Raw genomic sequence first — 12,012 nt, forward strand, 5'->3', positions numbered from 1 at the left:
AGCAGGTTCTTATTAGTCATGAATTTTACACACATCACTGAATATGTGTCAATCCCAATCACACAATTCATCCCACCACCACCACCACCCTCCTGCTGCTTTCCCCCCCTTGGTGCCCATACGTTTGTTCTCTACGTCTCTGTCTCAATTTCTGTCCTGCAAACCAGTTCATCTGTACCATTTTTCTAGGTTCCACATATATGTGTTAATATAAGATATTTATTTTTCTCTTTCTGACTTACTTCACTCTGTATGACAGTCTCTAGGTTCATCCACATCTCAACAAATGACCCAGTTTCATTCCTTTTTTGGCTGAGTAATATTCCATTGTATATATGTACCACATCTTCTTTATCCATTCGTCTGTCAATGGGCATTTAGGTTGCTTCCATGACCTGGCTATTGTAAATAGTGCTGCAATAAACATTGGGGTGCATGTGTCTTTTTGAATTACGGTTTTCTCTGGGTATATGCTCAGTAGTGGAATTGCTGGATCATATGGTAGTTCTATTTGTAGTTTTTTAAGGAACCTCCATACTGTTCTCCATAGTAGCTGTATCAATTTACATTCCCACCAACAGTGCAAGAGGGTTCCCTTTTCTCCACACCCTCTCCAGCATTTGTTGTTTGTAGATTTTCTGATGATGCCCATTCTAACTGGTGAGGTGATACCTCATTGTAGTTTTGATTTGCATTTCTCTAATAATTAGTGATGTTGAGCAGCTTTTCATGTGCTTCTTGGCCATCTGTATGTTGTCTTTGGAGAAATGTCAATTTAGGTCTTCTGCCCATTTTTGGATTGGGTTGTTTGTTTTTCTAATACTGAGCTGCATGAGCTGTTTATATATTTTGGAGATTAATCCTTTGTTGATTCGTTTGAAAATATTTTCTCCCAATCTGAGGGTTGTCTTTTCGTCTTGTTTATGGTTTCCTTTGCTGTGCAAAAGCTTTTAAGTTTCATTAGGTCCCATTTGTTTATTTTTGTTTTTATTTTCATTACTCTAGGAGGTGAATCAAAAAAGATCTTCCTGTGATTTATGTCAAAGAGTGTGCTGCCTATGCTTTCGTCTAAGAGTTTTATAGTGTCCAGCCTTACATTTGGGTCCTTAATCCATTTGGAGTTTATTTTTGTGTATGGTGTTAGAGAGTGTTCTAATTTCATTCTTTTACATGGAGCTGTCCAGTTTTCCCAGCACCACTTACTGGAGAGGCTGTCTTTTCTCCATTGTATATTCTTGCCCCCTTTGTCATAGATTAGTTGACCATAGGTGCATGGGTTTATCTCTGGGCTTTCTATCCTGTTCCATTGGTCTATATTTCTGTTTTGGTGCCAGTACCAGACTGTCTTGATTATTGTAGCTTTGTAGTATAGTCAGGGAGCCTGATTCCTTCAGCTCCATTTTCTTTCTCAAGATTGCTTTGGCTATTTGTGGTCTTTTGTGTTTCCATACAAGTTGTAAAATTTTTTGTTCTAATTCTGTGAAAAATGCTATTGGTAATTTGACAGGAATTGCATTGAATCTGTAGATTGCTTTGGGTAGTATAGTCATTTTCACAATATTCTTTCAATCCAAAACATGGTATATCTCTCCATCTGTTTGTGTTGTCTTTGTTTTCTTTCATCAGTGTCTTATAGTTTTGTGAGTACAGGTCTTTTGCCTCCTTAGTAGGTTTATTCCTAGAGACTGTCATATAGAGTGAAGTAAGTCAGAAAGGAAAAAACAAATATCATATATTAACACATATATGTGGAATTTAGAAAAAAAGGTAGAGATGAACCTGTTTGCAAAACAGAAATAGAGACACAGATGTACAAAACAAACATATGGACACCAAGTGGGGGTGGTGGTGGGATGGATTGGGAGATTGGGATTGATGTGTGTACACTACTATATATGAAGTAGATGGCTGGTGAGGGCCTACTATATAGCACGGGGGGAAAAAAAGGTCCAGTCTGTTTGCAGGACATATATTAAGTTAACCTTAAAAATGCATTCCAATATACATGATGTGCAGACAAATACCGTTTTTTTTTTTGTTTTGTTTTGTTTTTTTTGGTCTGTATTCACTTCTAGTCCTTGAAGGATGTGGAAGATGGGTTATTTTTTTTTTCATTTTAACATCTTTATTGGAGTATAATTACTTTACAATGGTATGTTAGTTTCAGCTTCACAACAAAATGAATCAGTTATATATATACATATGTTCCCATATCTCTTCCCGCTTGCGTCTCCCTCCCTCCCACCCTCCCTATCCCACCCCTCCAGGCGGTCACAAAGCACCGAGCTGATCTCCCTGTGCTATGCGGCTGCTTCCCACTAGCTATCTACCTTACGTTTGGTAGTGTATATATGTCCATGCCTCTCTCTTGCTTTGTCACCGTTTACCCTTCCCCCTCCCCATAGCCTCAAGTCCATTCTCTAGTAAGTCTGTGTCTTTATTCCTGTTTCACCCCTAGGTTTTTCATGACATTTTTTTCCTTAAATTCCATATATATGTGTTAGCATACGGTATTTGTCTCTCTCTTTCTGACTTACTTCGCTCTGTATGACAGACTCTAGGTCCATCCACCTCATTACCAATAGCTCAATTTCGTTTCTTTTTATGGCTGAGTAATATTCCATTGTATATATGTGCCACATCTTCTTTATCCATTCATCTGATGATGGACACTTAGGTTGTTTCCATCTCCTGGCTATTGTAAATAGAGCTGCAATGAACATTTTGGTACATGACTCTTTTTGAATTATGGTTTTCTCAGGGTATATGCCCAGTAGTGGGATTGCTGGGTCATATGGTAGTTCTGTTTGTAGTTTTTTAAGGAACCTCCATACTGTTCTCCACAGTGGCTGTATCAATTTACATTCCCACCAACAGTGTAAGAGGGTTCCCTTTTCTCCACACCCTCTCCAGCATTTATTGTTTCTAGATTTTTTGATGATGGCCATTCTGACTGGTGTGAGATGATATCTCATTGTAGTTTTGATTTGCATTTCTCTAATGATTAGTGATGTTGAGCATTCTTTCATGTGTCTGTTGGCACTCTGTATATCTTCTTTGGAGAAATGTCTATTTAGGTCTTCTGCCCATTTTTGGATTGGGTTGTTTGTTTTTTTGTTATTAAGCTGCATGAGCTGCTTATAAATTTTGGAGATTAATCCTTTGTCAGTTGCTTCATTTGCAAATATTTTCTCCCATACTGAGGGTTGTCTTTTGGTCTTCTTTATGGTTTTCTTTGCTGTGCAAAAGCTTTTAAGTTTCATTAGGTCCCATTTGTTTACTTTTGTTTTTATTTCCATTTCTCTAGGAGGTGGGTCAAAAAGGACCTTGCTGTGATTTATGTCATAGAGTGTCCTGCCTATGTTTTCCTCTAAGAGTTTGATAGTTTCTGGCCTTATATTTAGGTCTTTAATCCATTTTGAGCTTATTTTTGTGTATGGTGTTAGGGAGTGATCTAATCTCATACTTTTACATGTACCTGTCCAGTTTTCCCAGCACCACTTATTGAATAGGCTGTCCTTTCTCCACTGTACATTCCTGCCTCCTTTATCAAAGGTAAGGTGACCATAGGTGCATGGATTTATCTCTGGGCTTTCTATCCTGTTCCATTGATCTATATTTCTGTTTTTGTGCCAGTACCATACTGTCTTGATTACTGTAGCTTTGTAGTACAGTCTGAAGTCAGGAAGCCTGATTCCTCCAGCTCCGTTTTTCGTTCTCAAGATTGCTTTGGCTATTCGGGGTCTTTTGTGTTTCCATACAAATTGTGAAATTTTTTGTTCTAGTTCTGTGAAAAATGCCAGTGGTAGTTTGATAGGGATTGCATTGAATCTGTAGATTGCTTTGGGTAGTAGAGTCATTTTCACAATGTTGATTCTTCCAATCCAAGAACATGGTATATCTCTCCATCTATTTGTATCATGTTTAATTTCTTTCATCAGTGTCTTATAATTTTCTGCATACATGTCTTTTGTCTCCTTAGGTAGGTTTATTCCTAGATATTTTATTCTTTTTGTTGCAATGGTAAATGGGAGTGTTTTCTTGATTTCACTTTCAGATTTTTCGTCCTTAGTGTATAGGAATGCCAGAGATTTCTGTGCATTAATTTTGTATCCTGCTACTTTACCAAATTCATTGATTAGCTCTAGTAGTTTTCTGGTAGCATCTTTAGGATTCTCTATGTAGAGTATCATGTCATCTGCAAAGAGTGACAGCTTTACTTCTTCTTTTCCGATTTGGATTCCTTTTATTTCCTTTTCTTCTCTGATTGCCGTGGCTAAAACTTCCAAAACTATGTTGAATAAGAGTGGTGAGAGTGGGCAACCTTGTCTTGTTCCTGATCTTAGTGGAAATGCTTTCAGTTTTTCACCATTGAGGACGATGTTGGCTGTGGGTTTGTCATATATGGCCTTTATTATGTTGAGGAAAGTTCCCTCTATGCCTACTTTCTGCAGGGTTTTTATCATAAATGGGTGTTGAATTTTGTCAAAAGCTTTCTCTGCATCTATTGAGATGATCATATGGTTTTTCTCCTTCAATTTGTTAATATGGTGTATCACGTTGATTGATTTGCGTATATTGAAGAATCCTTGCATTCCTGGAATAAACCCCACTTGATCATGGTGTATGATCCGTTTAATGTGCTGTTGGATTCTGTTTGCTAGTATTTTGTGGAGGATTTTTGCATCTATGTTCATCAGTGATATTGGCCTGTAGTTTTCTTTCTTTGTGACATCCTTGTCTGGTTTTGGTATCAGGGTGATGGTGGCCTCGTAGAATGAGTTGGGGAGTGTTCCTCCCTCTGCTATATTTTGGAAGAGTTTGAGAAGGATAGGTGATAGCTCTTCTCTAAATGTTTGATAGAATTCGCCTGTGAAGCCATCTGGTCCTGGGCTTTTGCTTGTTGGAAGATTTTTAATCACAGTTTCAATTTCAGTGCTTGTGATTGGTCTGTTCATATTTTCTATTTCTTCCTGATTCAGTCTTGTCAGGTTGTGCCTTTCTAAGAATTTGTCCATTTCTTCCAGGTTGTCCATTTTATTGGCATAGAGCTGCTTGTAGTAATCTCTCATGATCTTTTGTATTTCTGCAGTGTCAGTTGTTACTTCTCCTTTTTCATTTCTAATTCTATTGATTTGAGTCTTCTCCATTTTTTTCTTGATGAGTCTGGCTAATGGTTTATCAATTTTGTTTATCCTTTCAAAGAACCAGCTTTTAGTTTTATTGATCTTTGCTATCGTTTCCTTCCTTTCTTTTTCATTTATTTCTGATCTGATTTTTATGATTTCTTTCCTTCTGCTAACTTTGGGGGTTTTTTGTTCTTCTTTCTCTAATTGCTTTAGGTGCAAGGTTAGGTTGTTTATTCGAGATGTTTCCTGTTTCTTAAGGTAGGATTGTATTGCTATAAACTTCCCTCTTAGAACTGCTTTTGCTGCATCCCATAGATTTTGAGTCGTCGTGTCTCCATTGTCATTTATTTCTAGGTATTTTTTGATTTCCTCTTTGATTTCTTCAGTGATCACTTCATTATTAAGTAGTGTATTGTTTAGCCTCCATGTGTTTGCATTTTTTACAGATCTTTTCCTGTAATTGATATCTAGTCTCATAGTGTTGTGGTCAGAAAAGATACTTGATACAATTTCAATTTTCTTAAATTTACCAAGGCTTGATTTGTGACCCAAGATATGATCTATCCTGGAGAATGTTCCATGAGCACTTGAGAAAAATGTGTATTCTGTTGTTTTGGGATGGAATGTCCTATAAATATCAATTAAGTCCATCTCGTTTAATGTATCATTTAAAGCTTGTGTTTCCTTATTTATTTTCATTTTGGATGATCTGTCCATTGGTGAAAGTGGGGTGTTAAAGTCCCCTACTATGAATGTGTTACTGTCGATTTCCCCTTTTATGGCTGTCAGTATTTGCCTTATGTATTGAGGTGCTCCTATGTTGGGTGCATAAATATTTACAATTGTTTTATCTTCTTCTTGGATCGATCCCTTGATCATTATGTAGTGTCCTTCTTTGTCTCTTCTAATAGTCTTTGTTTTAAAGTCTATTTTGTCTGATATGAGAATTGCTACTCCAGCTTTCTTTTGGTTTCCATTTGTATGAAATACCTTTCTCCATCCCCTTACTTTCAGTCTGTATGTGTCTCTAGGTCTGAAGTGGGTCTCTTGTAGACAGCAAATATATGCGTCTTGTTTTTGTATCCATTCAGCCAATCTGTGTCTTTTGGTGGGAGCATTTAGTCCATTTACATTTAAGGTAATTATCGATATGTGTGTTCCCATTCCCATTTTCTTAATTGTTTTGGGTTCGTTATTGTAGGTCTTTTCCTTCTTTTGTGTTTCTTGCCTAGAGAAGTTCCTTTAGCAGTTGTTGTAGAGCTGGTTTGGTGGTGCTGAACTCTCTCAGCTTTCGCTTGTCTGTAAAGGTTTTAATTTCTCCATCATATCTGAAAGAGATCCTTGCTGGGTAGAGTAATCTTGGTTGCAGGTTTTTCTCCTTCAACACTTTCAATATGTCCTGCCACTCCCTTCTGGCTTGCAGAGTTTCTGCTGAAAGATCAGCTGTTAACCTTATGGGGATTCCCTTGTGTGTTATTTGTTGTTTTTCCCTTGCACTTTTAATATATTTTCTTTGTATTTAATTTTTGACAGTTTGATTAATATGTGTCTTGGTGTATTTCTCCTTGGATTTATCCTGTATGGGACTCTCTGTGCTTCCTGGACTTGATTAACTATTTCCTTTCCCATATTAGGGAAGTTTTCAACTATAATCTCTTCAAATATTTTCTCAGTCCCTTTCTTTTTCTCTTCTTCTTCTGGAACCCCTATAATTCGAATGTTGGTGCGTTTAATGTTGTCCCAGAGGTCTCTGAGACTGTCCTCAGTTCTTTTCATTCTTTTTTCTTTATCCTGCTCTGCAGTAGTTATTTCTACTATTTTATCTTCCAGGTCACTTATCCGTTCTTCTGCCTCAGTTATTCTGCTATTGATCCCATCTAGAGTATTTTTCATTTCATTTATTGTGTTGTTCATTATTGTTTGTTTCATCTTTAGTTCTTCTAGGTCCTTGTTAACTGATTCTTGTATTTTGTCTATTCTATTTCCAAGATTTTGGATCATCTTTACTATCATTATTCTGAATTCTTTTTCAGGTAGACTGCCTATTTCCTCTTCATTTGTTAGGTCTGGTGGGTTTTTATCTTGCTCCTTCATCTGCTGTGTGTTTTTCTGTCTTTTCATTTTGCTTATCTTACTGTGTTTGGGGTCTCCTTTTTGCAGGCTGAAGGTTCGTAGTTCCTGTTGTTTTTTGTGTCTGTCCCCAGTGGCTAAGGTTGGTTCAGTGGGTTGTGTAGGCTTCCTGGTGGAGGGTACTAGTGCCTGTGTTCTGGTGGATGAGGCTGGATCTTGTCTTTCTGGTGGGCAGGTCCACGTCTGGTGGTGTGTTTTGGGGTGTCTGTAGACTTATTATGATTTTGGGCAGCCTCTCTGCTAATGGGTGGGGTTGTGTTCCTGTGTTGCTAGTTTGGCATAGGATGTCCAGCACTGTAGCTTGCTGGTCGTTGAGTGAAGCTGGGTGCTGGCGTTGAGATGGAGATCTCTGGGAGATTTTCGCTGTTTGATATTATGTGCAGCTGGGAGGCCTCTTGTGGACCAGTGTCCTGAAGTTGGCTCTCCCACCTCAGAGGCACAGCACTGACTCCTGGCTGCAGCACCAAGAGCCTTTCATCCACAGGGCTCCTTAATTTGGGATGATTCGTTGTCTATTCATGTATTCCACAGATGCAGGGTACATCAAGTTGATTGTGGAGCTTTAATCCGCTGCTTCTGAGGCTGCTGGGAGAGATTTCCCTTTCTCTTCTTTGTTCTCACAGCTCCCAGGGGCTCAGCTTTGGATTTGGCCCCGCCTGTGCGTGTAGGTCACCGGAGGGCGTCTGTTCTTTGCTCAGACAGGACGGGGTTAAAGGAGCCGCTGATTCGGAGGCTCTGGCTCACTCAGGCCGGGGGTGGGGGGGGGGGGTAGGGAGGGTCACGGAGTGTGGGGCGGGCCTGCGGTGGCAGAGGCCAGCATGACATTGCTAGCCTGAGGCGCGCCCTGTGTTCTCCCGGGGGAGTTGTCCCTGGATCCCGGGACCCTGGCAGTGGCGGGCTGCACAGGCTCCCCGGAAGGGGGTGTGGATAGTAACCTGTGTTCGCACACAGGCTTCTTGGTGGCGGCAGCAGCGGCCTTAGCGTCTCATGTCGGTCTCTGGGCTCCGCACTTTTAGCTGTGGCTCGCGCCCGTCTCTGGAGCTCTCTTAAGCAGCGTTCTTAATCCCCTCTCCTCGTGCACCAGGAAACAAAGAGGGAAGAAAAAGTCTCTTGCCTATTCGGCAGGCCCAGACTTTTCCCCGGACTCCCTCCCGGCTAGCCGCGGTGCACTAAGGCCCTGCAGGCTGTGTTCACGCCGCCGACCTCAGTCCTCTCCCGGCGCTCCGACCGAAGCCGGAGCCTCAGCTCCCAGCCCCGCCCGCCCCAGCGGGGCGAGCAGACAAGCCTCTCGGCTGGTGAGTGCCGGTCAGCCCGATCCTCTGCGCTGGAATCTCTCCGCTCTGCCCTCCGCACCCCTGTTGCTGTGCTCTCCTCCGCGGCTCCCAAGCTCCCCCACTCCGCCACCCGAAGTCTCCGCCCGCGAAGGGGCTTCCTAGTGTGTGGACACTTTTCCTCCGTCACAGCTCTCTCCCGCTGGTGCAGGACTCGTCCCTATCCTTTTGTCTCTGTTTATTTTTTTCTTTTGCCCTAACCAGGTACGTGGGGGGTTCCTTGCCTTTTGGGAGGTCTGAGGTCTTCTGCCAGCGTTCAGTAGGTGCACCGTAGGAGTTGTTCCACGCGTAGATGTATTTCTGGTGTATCTGTGGGGAGGAAGGTGATCTCCGCGTCTTACTCTTCCGCCATCTTCCCGGAAGTCCCCGACAAATACTGTTTGACTCCACTTATATGAGGTACCTAGAATAGCCAAATTCATATAGACAGAAAGTACACTGGTAGATGCCAGGGGCCAGTGGTTGGGGGCGGATTTCAGAGTTAGTATTTAATGGGGACAGAGTTTCAGTTTAGGAAGGTGAAAAATTCAGAAGATGGATGATGGTGAGAGTTGCATAACAATGTGAATGCACTTAGTGCCACTGAACTGTACAGTTAAATATGGTTAAAATAGTGTTTTATGTGACTTTTACCACAATAAAGAAACATTTAAAAAATAAATAAATAAGGGGCTTCCCTGGCAGCGCAGTGGTTGAGAGTCCGCCTGCCAATGCAGGGGACACGGGTTCGTGCCTCGGTCCCGGAAGATCCCACATGCCGCGGAGCGGCTGGGCCCGTGAGCCATGGCTGCTGAGCCTGCGCATCCGGAGCCTGTGCTCCGCAACGGGAGAGGCCACAACAGTGAGAGGCCGGTGTACCACAAAAAATAAATAAGATTTTTCAGATGAGAAAAAAAAATGGAGACATGCAGGTGCTGGAGGGTGAAGGATGCATGGAAGGGTTGAAAGACTTGAAATGAGAGTGCCTTCCTCTGTGTGAGTGTTAAGATTCACCCTGTGTCTGGGCTGGGCAGGGTCTGTATTTGAGGAAATTCTCACCTACTTCAGTGCATGCTGAGCTGACGCCATCTGCCCCATGGCTGTGCATGTGCAGGTCAACCACGTTCACACGCGGGACCTTGACTGCTGCCTGACGGTGCCGCTCCTGGCCGAGGCGGGCGATGTCGTGGAGCTGGTCATCAGCCGCAACCCACTGGCCCAGAGCAGCCGGGCCCCACGAGCACCAGGCCCCAGAGGCCCACGGATGCTTTGAAGTCAGCACATGGTCTGGACACGTTGGAAGATCCTGGCGCCCACACATGCAGCCAGGCTGAAGAAGTGGCCACCCACTCGTCCATCTGTCATCTGGCAGGCTCTGACCAGACTCTTCTCCATGTCTGCGGCACCCAGTTGCGGTGATATCGAGGTCTTTCTCCAGTTGGACCTCCAAGATGCCCAGTATGGGGCCTGCCCAGTAGGGGTCAAGGCAGGCTGCTCAGCTGGGCGTACAGGGGCTGCCCCAGGTACCTCCAGAACCCCTGGGAAGAGCGTCTAGTGCGGGGACAGCTCAGCTCCACGTAAGGAGTGTTCTCCCAGAAGAGCCATGGAGCCTGAGTGCTGTGAGGGAGGAGTGAGCGCCCTGTCTCAGGAGGTGAGCAAGGCGGGACCTGATCCCACCTGTGCGGTCGCAGGAGGGTGGGGGCTACTTCATTTGGACAGCCTCCCACCAGGAAGGAGGCTGCTCAGCGGAAGAGTCCAGCCACTTCCCTTCTCCAGAGTCTGGTGTTCAGGGCTCACCAGCATCCCCACTTAGGAGACTCTGAACTGGGGTGTCTGGATTCCCAGGAAGCACTGGCCCTTTGAGGGGTTCTTTCATTTCTGAGACTCTGGTCGAAGCCTCTGTAGTTTGAGACCTCAGTTCTGGGCCCATTGGGCGAGCTTGGTGTCAGGCTTTGGGCTGTCAGCCCCTCCTGCTGCTTTAGTAGGACGTGTGGCCACTGGACCATATGAATACACCCGTCTTAGCCCAGGCCCCTCAGGGTGGGTGGGAGTCATTTCAGGACAAAAGACCCAGGGGGTTCCATTCAGCTGCTATTACAGTGAAGATGGGAAAACCATGGAAATAAGTAGGATATGTAAGATGATAGAGCTCCTAGCCTAATAAATCAGTGAAGGAGGAGAGAGAAGCAGAGCCAGACAGACAGACAGGCAGGGGAGACAGGCCATCCTTTCTCACACCCAGCAGTGACAGTGTCCAAAGTGGTCATTCAAGGAAGTTGATTCTCACTTGAAATCTGGAAGCACCAGTATCCCTTAACATCGCTTTCCTCATTTTCTGCAGTCCAGAAACCCTTCTGGTTTTGAGAAGGGCCCGGGGTCTCCACCTGGTGGTCTGGGCTGTGGCCCCTGAGATGGAGGTGGGCAGAAAGGATTCAGCCAGGTCTTGGGACCTGTTCTGCCCCTGCCCAGCTCTTAACAGTGTCTCAGGAAAACGGGGTGCCCACTCCCACCTTCATCCTCCTCTACCCCTGAATCCCCTGGAGGCCTGAAAAAGGCTCTTCCACTCAAGGAACTCGATAGGGAGTCAAGACATCTCTTCCTTTCACCCTGGGTCCCTTCTCGTTGCTGTCTGAACCCCTCTGGTCTGACCCCCTCTGGACAATTAAGGGGTTGACAGTCTCTGAGTAGGTACTGGCCTGCCTGTCAGGGCAGAACCATGTCTGCCCGCTGGGCTTGGGAAAGCTACGCTCGACAGCAGCCGAGGACGATGCAGCGACCCTGAACAGGTTTCTGCCCTCCTCGGGCTGAGGCCTCTGCGGTTCCCCCAGACGTATGCAACCAGGCCCGGCGGGTGGATCTCCTGGCCACGCCGGCCTTCTCATATGCAATATTCCTCTGTCTTCTCATGGGGATTGTTCACCCCCCAGAATTGACACCTCCTGACACCTGTCCCCCAGTGAGCGTCCTGCCTGCCTATGCATTTTGGGTACAGCCCCTGGGACATGCCCCTTCCACCCCCTAAAAGCTGTATTTTTCTCTGGCTGAGATTGGAGCATATTCCTTGTATTTTTCTATATGGGGTTTTCTTAGGGCTCTTGGGAAGCACAACATGCCAAGGGGTGGCACTGTAAAGGCCACTTGGGGTCTCCTTGGGGCCCACGTGTACATTTGCCCTACCGACTTGCAGTGACGTGGGAGTGGGGGGCGGGGGGTGCTGTTGGGATGATCTTTTTAAATAAAATTATTTAAAAGCACTTGGATTAGTGTGTCTTCTTTTTAAAACAAAAAAAACATAGGCTGGTGATACCTATCTAATTACCCATGACAGTTTTCACAAAACTAGGACAAATAATCCTAAAATTTCTATCGAACCACAAAAGACCCAGAATTGCCAAAGTAATTCTGAGGAAAAAGAACAAAGCTGGAGGAGTAATCCTCCCAAA

General features: G+C 44.2%; 1 protein-coding gene across 3 annotated transcripts in view; it reads left to right on the forward strand.

Moving 5' to 3' along the window:
- GRIP2 (glutamate receptor interacting protein 2) overlaps window positions 1-11,734 on the forward strand; it is a gene marked incomplete at its 5' end in the record, with an annotated part of 131,377 nt that extends 119,643 nt beyond the window's left edge. For all 3 annotated transcript variants that reach the window (XM_082663617.1, XM_082663616.1, XM_082663618.1), the window contains one exon: window positions 9,684-11,734. In XM_082663617.1, coding sequence (XP_082519743.1) covers window positions 9,684-9,842 — 159 coding nt within the window. In that variant the 3' untranslated portion in view covers window positions 9,843-11,734. The remainder of the gene's footprint in view (window positions 1-9,683) is intronic.
- Window positions 11,735-12,012: the final 278 nt, after the last annotated feature.

Source organism: Grampus griseus (assembly GCF_964374135.1).
Source record: "Grampus griseus genome assembly, chromosome: 10".
Taxonomy (NCBI): Eukaryota; Metazoa; Chordata; class Mammalia; order Artiodactyla; family Delphinidae; genus Grampus; species Grampus griseus.